The sequence below is a fragment of the Aplidium turbinatum genome, chromosome 10 (genome assembly GCF_918807975.1).
Source record: "Aplidium turbinatum chromosome 10, kaAplTurb1.1, whole genome shotgun sequence".
Lineage (NCBI taxonomy): Eukaryota > Metazoa > Chordata > Ascidiacea > Aplousobranchia > Polyclinidae > Aplidium > Aplidium turbinatum.
In genome coordinates, this window is record NC_137481.1 from 9,627,701 (window position 1) to 9,636,933 (window position 9,233).

At 37.0% G+C, this 9,233-nt stretch overlaps 1 protein-coding gene across 1 annotated transcript; it reads right to left on the bottom strand.

Annotated features, from left to right (window-relative positions):
• Nucleotides 1-1,859: 1,859 nt before the first annotated feature.
• On the bottom strand, nucleotides 1,860-8,484 carry LOC145778134 (zinc finger MYND domain-containing protein 10-like). Its single transcript, XM_082589552.1, has 11 exons — nucleotides 8,342-8,484; nucleotides 6,161-6,269; nucleotides 5,849-5,962; nucleotides 5,191-5,379; nucleotides 4,984-5,072; nucleotides 4,192-4,313; nucleotides 3,948-4,099; nucleotides 3,655-3,758; nucleotides 3,079-3,222; nucleotides 2,794-2,919; nucleotides 1,860-2,221 (listed from the first exon to the last, which is right to left on the bottom strand). Exons 1-11 carry the CDS (start codon nucleotides 8,434-8,436, stop codon nucleotides 2,149-2,151), a joined length of 1,317 nt encoding a protein of 438 aa, XP_082445678.1. The 5' UTR covers nucleotides 8,437-8,484; the 3' UTR covers nucleotides 1,860-2,148.
• Between the last annotated feature and the right edge of the window lie 749 nt (nucleotides 8,485-9,233).

A 9,233-nucleotide genomic window follows, 5' to 3' on the forward strand; every position in this document is an offset into this window, starting at 1 on the left:
TTGCCGTATATGCCTGCAAACATCCAATTGGTCATCGACACTGCATACAGGGTTTTAAACCAGATTTCAAGTTTACTTTGCATGCATAGCAATTTTTATTCAAGCAAAATGTATTTTTTAAACGTTTACAATTGATGAAAATGGCTGTTTCTTTTAATGTCTATTTTATTTTATGGCATATCGTATAATGTCGTAGTACAGTGGCGTAGCCAACGGGGGGGGGGGGGTTACAACCCCCCCTTTGGCACGCGTGTGACATCACGATATTGAGAATGATATGCTTTCAATCTCTATGTCTCTAAAACAAAGTTTGCCTAATTTTAAACGAAACTGCATTTAAAGAGCGAGTTTTGCCAATACTAAACATTCCAATATCTCAGCCAGGAATTAGCAACAAGAAAACATAGAGACTTAGCTTTATTACCGAAAAATGCTGAAGAAAACATGATTTTATCCTTTTGCTATGCCACCAGACAGCACCACACTTTTGTTGAAAATGCTCTCAGAATGCACCAAATTCAAAGTAATTTTTCAAATTTTTCTGGGGGATGCCCCCAGACCTCCGCCGCTGGGTGTCGTCTTTGGCGAAGACGCCGTTGGGCTTCGCCCGTCGGCCGTCAAACCCCCCTTTCAAAATTCCTGGCTACGCTACTGTCGTAGTATCATTGTTCATATCTGTTTTATCTTTTTCTTTCTTTTTAATTGGTTTTCAAATTTTCTGGGCCCCCCCCGAAAAAAACTCCTAGATCCGCGCCTGCTCACCGACATCCGGTTTGAGGTGAATTTTTATGCTCGTTGCTCGCGGGTTACCCTGATCGATACTTTGAAAAAATTACCAGGCTTATGGAGGCTGAAAAATATATTGATTCGTTGGTTGGTTGGTTTTCAATCTTTATCCTCGGACTGACAAAGCCTTTATTGGTGATTCCTGGATCATGGTAGTTTCGCATACCGGTACTTGTAGAGGTTCTTGACGCAGGGCCGGTTACCGAGATTGACAGAGTGAAGTTTTCCGATTGTTGCCGGGAAATTATTCCATTCACTAGGTGCCGCTGAGTGGAGAGCAGTCCTGAAATGCGTTGGCGCACACCCCGAGAGTCGAACCTGCGCCGCTTGATCTTTGAGCGTAACTACTGAACTGACGGGACGGACTTATTTAACTGGGTGATGGCATTGAACCTAGCCTATAGCAGCGAAATATGTTTGATCCTTGTTACAAGTTGTTTCTGACAAAATATGACGACATACTGCAAACAATAAAAAGTTGAAGAAATTTTACATAATGACGTCGGTCAAAGAGCTCTTTTCTTGTATAGACTCACTTGTTCATTGACATTGAAGACAGTGGGTTATGCGACGCCTCTCAATTTGTAAATATTGATCCAAGAATCTGTATTGCTTTATGCTTTTACCCAACAGCAAAGTTGGGCTGATCTCACATTACAATCACTTGGACGAAGTTGAAACGAATGGCTTGTGTACAAATACTGCGGATAGGTGGGCCTACACTTTGGATTGGTTTCTGAATCGCACTAATCCATTCAACTTTTCACATCTAATTATACTGCTGCAATTTAGTTTCCTTGCGTCATGGAATAGATTCACCCGCACTATAAGTAGGGTATCCTTTATTTAAAATAAAGGGGCCACTAAGACTATAGGAAAAGACTAGAACATCACAGGCCCAGGGCGAAAGAGAAAATTGAATTGAGTCCTGTCTTTGTCATGAGTTACCATGGGGGGTGGGGGAGACTTATATACCAGGTACTGTATAACCTGTCCCCCACCCCCCTTGGTAACTCATGACAAAGACAGGACTCAATTCAATTTTCTCTTTCGCCCTGGGCGTGTGATGTTCTTGGCGTTACCAAGACTATAGGCTACTCAAATTAGTGAAAGTTACTATTTTTACATCGTAAATGAGGAAACAATGCAAATAGAATTGCTTGGACATATAGTACAAGTACGGTATAGGCCATTACAATTTGCAGAAATTGTAGGGCAGGTACTTCCTTCCTACAATAACCTAGCCTACCTTCACGAATGTATGAACTGGCAACAGACTTTTTACTCACAGTTGTATTATAAAAAAATATCATGGTCTAACAAAGCAATAGCGAAAGGAGATAAAATTTACACGCATGACAACTAAGAAGTTTTTGAGCCGGTCATCACTTTACAAATATTTTTGTGCTTCGGCCAGCGTTTCACTTGACATTCTCTGAAATGAAAAGCAGTACAAAATTAATGTAAGCTTAATACCATGGTAAACAAACAGAAAACTAAGGAAGAATGTGGAAAGCATCCACAACTTACACTTTGAAGTGGCATTATGTTTTAAACATCACAATGCAAAAGAAAACATACTTTTTAGATGCTCTTTTTTTCTTTCTTATAACCATGTTAAACCAGGATTTACTTTTTTATTAAAAAGGCGCTATTGGGTTCAGCGCAAATTCAATTCCAGACATTTCGTTTCGGTGCAAAATTGTTTGTTTCGACTTCAATTTCATTTTGCGTCACATTTGTTTTGCGAAGAGTTTCGTTTCGACAAAACCAAATCCACTACTCGTTCTGCTGTGCTCACATGCTTAGTAAAAGGTGCCAAGGCAGATTGAATACTGAGAATTTTGTTACAACTAAAATGAAGTTTATGGCGAGAGACTAATCTCTAACACCGTGTTCAATATGAAACGATTGGGTGTAACCTTCATTTTAACAAATGCTGGCAAAACGTTCAAGACAATGCAAACGGAAGAAACAATTACTTCGATGAGTAGATTAGTAACCTACCGTTTGCAATACCATTCATGTCTGCACTGTGAGCATCGCTTCGCTGCTTCTTCTCCACAAACTGCACATTTCGGAACTTCTGTCAGAAGAGCATCCATCGCATCAAAATTGTAAGCATCAGCAAGCCTAAAAAAGAGCAAAATCGCAGGTTAGGCCGATCCTAAATACTTTGCAACAGTCTTGCTTTCCGAAGAAACTGTAACCTACTGCAGTGGTAGGGACTTCTCAAAAAGATAAGTGTTTAAATAAAGTCAATGAACTTTTTCAAGCTGGATCAATAACTACCTTTGTGCTTGCTGCTGGATTTCATCTTGGCTTGGATCAAAGTAATTTTTCATTTGGTGTTTTGCAATCGCTTTCCATTTCCCTTCGTTTTCTTTCATAATTCGGTCTCTCAACTCAGGCAATTGTTCTAACACTAAATCTTTTCTGAAAATGCAAATTTTATCATGATGCGAAGGAAGGCAAGTGCAGTTAGCAACGTTCAGAAAGGCAATTTCATTACTAATAAGAATTGAGCTCTTACTTTTCACCAGCGAAACTCCAAACTAAACATTAAGGGAATCGTTCTTGCAAGGGCGATAAAGATACAATTCTGCTGTAATAAAACAATAGCCGAAAAATGACTGATTTAATCCCACATTGCAATGCACGGTGATAGGTCAATTTTTATCTTTTACGTGGGGAGCGATCGTCTCTACGAATAAAATGGATGCTGCACGTCTTAGTGGCAACATAATGAAAACAAAGACGTAATAGAGATCAACATATCTGCAACAATAGCAATTATGCAGAAAAATAATCAAACATTTCGTTACATGATGAAACACAGAATTTTAAAACTATCTCGAAGCTGTTTACTTTGGAGGAGCGGTATCAGTCATGGAGAGCTCTTCCAGAAATCTTCGCATATCCGAGAGCATTGGAAGCTGATCAAGAAGGACTTCCGTCAAGTGGGACCTTAACTGAAACATGATACAAAGGTGAAAATTTAAAATCTATAGGCATGAAAGCGGGAATGCAGGAGTGAACGCGAAAAATGACAATGCGAGATAGTGATGATGTGACGATAGATCATTAAGCATAGATGTGACGTCAGATCATTAAGTATAGATGCAAGCGTGAATTTCATACTTCACAAAATCAAAACCTACTTTTAGAATTTGAGATTTGTTAAAGGAATTGAAGTCGTACTTCTGATTGGAATCACTGTTCATCAAAAGGTTGTAGAGTGATAGCCACACTTGCCCCTCTATCTTAGTGAGAGTAAACACTTCAGGCCCAGAAACCTCTTTCCATTTGCCGTCTATAGGAAATGGAAATCACAAATAAAGTTATAAACAGAATCCAATACCGACTATAAAAAACGATACGCGTGCTGAAAGAAATCAATCTCACCTATGAATTTCATGGTTGAGCCTTTTTCTCGTTTTGTCCACGGTGGATGCTCTAACAGCTTCACCAACATGCAAGGGATGTTGTGTGTGTTTAGAACTCTTGACAAAGCGCTCAATGGAAGGCTGAAATTGTATGAAAGTGAATCCTGGCATTAAAACGAATTCAATTTGCCTAACCTCATTAAATAGTAAACAAAGATATATTTGGTGTGTGCGCTTGAGTAACGCATTTCTAGACTGCTCTCCATTCAGCGCACCTAGTGGATCGAATGGTTCACCGGCAACAACACTTCAACGATCGGAAATCATTCTGTAAATCTCGGCAACCGGACCTGCGTCAGTGATTCAAAGCCTCTACAAGTATGCGAAACTGCCAGGAATAATCTATCATAGGCTTTGTCGGTCTGAGAATGAAGATTCAAAACCAAGCCAAGCAAGTGTCTCTGAAAGTCTACTCAAGATACTACTGTAAAAACAAGAACTGTATCTTCAGAAGTCTTTCTTCACGCAAAGACTGTTGTGAAAAAGAGTTAGCACACTAAGTGTTTGGATGTAAACGCCATGCACACAACAAATTAGTCCTTTTTGAAATCGACCAAAACGTTTGCAGAATGTTTAGTTTTAGAGTATTATGAAAATGCGGCAATCCATATTTCTAAATTCCATTTTTAGTTGATTTTGCATTTTCACTGTTATACACTAATACGTGGCAACGCAGAAAAAATTGGACAAAGTCTTACCGCAAGTCAAACAAAAACAACTACTAACATTTATAAAACAATAATGACCTTACCATTCGATGGCATCCGTCAAGTAACGTAGAATCGAAATCACTTTTACTCCAATCTCAAAATCCATTTTTTCTTGCTGCATAACAAGCTCCTGCGAGAACAACGTTTCAGGAATTTATCGACGTGCCTTTGCATCAAGATGCGAAAAAAATAGGATTGGGATGTCTATGAATAAATCGATGGCTGCTTAATGTCAAAATCCAGCTTACTTGCATTGAATTTAGATTTGACTCATCAACATCCTTTGTTGTTTTTTTCTCACTGTTACCAATAATTGCAACAAGCTTGCGATAGCAATAATCAAGAAGATCCAGAGCAGAGTCCTCGGCTGATTCCCAACTCTCTTTGTGGAACAGAATCGTTTCCAAAAGATTCACCACAGTGGCCTCATGATATAACTATAAAAAAAAATTTAACAAAACAAAAGTTGTTTTCATATTGCATTGTATCCAATACATCTCAATTCAGTTTGTCTTTTATTGCCTTAACACAAATTCGCAACAATTAAAACAACAAACCCAACAAAGAAAAGATAAGGGTTAGGCTACTCAGGGCTCACATGAGAAATAGTTACTTCATTGCCCAAGGCAATAATTACCTATCGTTTCTATGGTGAGCATGAAGCAAGATTGAGCATAATTTTTTTAAAATGATTGCCTCTTAATGGCAACCTGACTAGAAATGAAACACACTTAGCTACAGGCTCAGCGGAAGCGCTCTGTGCATCAGATTGTTGACAAAAACTATCTAAAATTTATGAAATAATAATTTTAGTCAGTAAATTATTTGTTGAATTTGCTGTGAATCATTCTACTCTAACAACAAACTGCTCCAAACTGCAATCTGCCACTGTAAAAGGATACATACCACCATATAAATAGGAATCGTAGTCCGTGGTTTAAAATTAGTCTTTATTATCACTTGAAATACATTCTGCTTCCAGATTTCGGTTGAAATTAAGTCTTCAATCAAACAAGGAATCTACAATTTAACAACAAAATTTTACAAAGGTGATTTGTTCAGACGGCACAGACGTTGATAATGCTAGCTAAAATCATCATGTGAAATAGAATTTCTAGTACATACTACTTTAAAGTTTAAATAATAATCTGAAATAACACAACCAACAATTTACAGGTGAACTATGGTAGTTGTGAAAGTATCACTTATTTACATTACTTTGTCCAAAGTAATTAGTGTTTCCTTTACGAATTCCTCTTCTTGAGCTGATGCATTAAGCAGAGCTTGCATATTTAATTTCTCAACATATTCATGATGCTTTTGCCATCTGAAAAATAAATATGGTAGTCCTTTCTTAACTTTGTGTTTAAATATTTAAAAAAATTTCAAAGCAAGTAAGTAAAGTCATTAGGCTATTAGTTTCTTTTAAATCAGTTTATTGATTAATTAAAGAAGTAATCACTCTTGGATGAAGATTAGCTTCTTTGAAAGCTTGCATGATAAATATATAGAAGAATATCTGACTGGTGCAGTTGTAGTCATTGAGGTTGATGATAATGTAAACTTTAGACTGTAATTTTTACTGTGTCCTAAAATGTACTCACCCGATAGATGTCAATAAAAGGTGACTACTATCAAATGACCCCATCTTTTAATTGCAAAGTAAAGAGTATTTGCTGTGGCAGCATTGTGTGTTATGTCACATTACAGTGCAGCAGCATTTTTAGTGCCTGATCGTTTTGAGTGTTTGAAAAGGCTAGTGTCTGAAGCAGCTATATCCAGCCCAAATGCAGTCCTGAACTAAAGCTTCTGTGACTAATTTTAACAAGGTTGCAATTATAGCACTTTACAAAATTGATTGTGTCAACAAAAATCAAAATGAAACATTACCCAAATGAATCAACTACGATAATCCATCACAATGAGAAGTTTACCAATTGCCAAATGCTAAATCTGTGAAACTACAGGTGATACATGGTAGTTACTAGTTAGTTGGTCAAGTTACTCTGACCTAGTTTTCCATGGTGTGCTATAAACTATAAAAAATCTGATTCAGTACAAAATACAGATAAAAAATATCTCTATGGGGCATTAATGTCAAAATGCCTATCAAATTTTCCGTGGCATCTGGCATGTTTGTTGTTGTGCAACTTGAATCCACTAGAATCACTTTTAATATTTTGTTATTTATTCCAACTTTCTTGATTTCATAACTGTTCTTTGTGAGTTTTGTTCCATAAAAGCCACACAATCCAATCGTTGATGAGGTGGAGCCAAACTATCTTCTCCACATAAAGATCTGTGATGCTCCTTCGAGAAAGCGTTTCTATGGACTGGAATCAAGGCACTTTATGCCAGCCATTCAACTTCTCTTCATTAAAGAGTAAAGAAGGCAAACAAATGATCTGTTTGGCTAATTTGGAAAAGCAAAGACAGACTTCAAAATGGAGACCAGATATCACCAGAACTCATTGATTTCATCTCCAACATTGACACTTTCTCGACTAGGCCTAGCCTGTTTCTTATCGAGAGTCATACATTTTATGGGTGTGTTTCAACCAGGTTCAGACCCAGCGTTATGCTTTTCTACTCAATTGTGTGCCTATAGATAGATTTGGCACTTGCTTTCTCCATGTGGAAGCTGAGGAGAAGACTACAGACCATATCAATAATTGTACCATTCCCCATCCACAAGAGTGGAAGGTTTGAATATCTTGGATGATGAGGCGAAGGCTGGCTTCTCTGTAATAGCTTTTTGATATATTCAAGAGAAACACTGCTATTGTGGAATAATAAAAGGATAAGCCCTCGGTTTCAAGAACGCAAAGATCTTAAAAATAAACGCATTGGTTACAATAGTTGTGTCCAATCTACTGCAATACATACTGACATTTGCCTTAGTTCATTTTGACCCTTAGTACACTTTTCACGATAAGCAATTTAGAAATTTACGCCAAGATATTGATAACAAACGACTTTATGCCATGTGCAAAATCCTTTTCGATATCCTCCGTTTAGTGATAATTTGCAGAGTAGACCAATGTTCCCACAACCAGTGACTCAACCACAATTCCTAAAATTTTAAGATATTTTCTGAAAAAATTGATTTAGGTGACTTCATGCTTTGCGCATAATTTGTAACAATGTAAATTTATATAGGGTTCCATCAATACAATATCATGGCACGCTCATTTCTAACTTTACATACATAAAAAAAGAGCAAGATATTTAAAAATTTTCAACTACCTGGAAAACATTAACAAACCGTAGAACTTGTCAATTTTTGAAATTCTAAACCCAGTAAACTTTAACAAAGCTTGAGAAAAAGGTAAAAACCAAAATTTGATCTGGCAGCTGATGGTAAAAATGCACAATGCAAATACAGCAGTTGATACTTACTTTGAAATTCCGATGTCTTTAATTGAAAATGTTTTCAATCCCTCAATCAAAACTTCTGCTTCACCAGACAACAAAACCTGATGGGTTTCTTCCATGTTGTGTTTGATGTCGATATATAAAATAACAGCACTATTTTTTTACAGTTAAACTAGGCGTAATGAATATAAACATAAGGTTATAGAATACATAAATATGACATCAAAATTATTAGTCTATCAGGTTTGCAACAGAACAAGTGGTCTTAAGATAAGTGTTTGTTAATCTCAACCATGTAGAAATATCTGAGTTTAGACACACTATTCGCAGAGACGAAGACTTTAGACTAAAATGGAAACACATAAGTAACTGATTTAACTATTACCCTATCAAGCGTTTAAAATCCGTCTTGTAGTTTCAAAGAGGTAAAGCTAAGGCTACCCCATTACTTTGGGCTACCTATTTTGCAGCTTCATGAGTAGGGTGGGCAATGCGCATTTATTTCTGTTTTGAACTCTTTCTCCACCTACCGGTGGTCGTTAAGTTTAAATATTTATGGTTGGTTAAACGTTGCTCGAGACGAACGAAAGGGGAACTTTACGCGCTCCATAAACTATACCATATAGATAAATATGATGATATTATGGAACGTTTAACTTGAAAAATATCAGATTAAAAATATAAAAATTTTCCATGACTAAACTACAAATCACTACATCACAGTATTGTCACAAACAGTGTTGTACGTTGACGCCGTCAAATTGTACGTTGACGGCGTCAACTTTTTGTTGGCGCTGAGGCTAGCGCCGTCATTTTTTTTTTAAATTGACGGAAGTGATAGCGCCGTCAACTACTTTGCCGATTTTAAGCGTCAAGCGCTATGCGTCATTTTTTGTTATCTTGTTTTACAATGAGA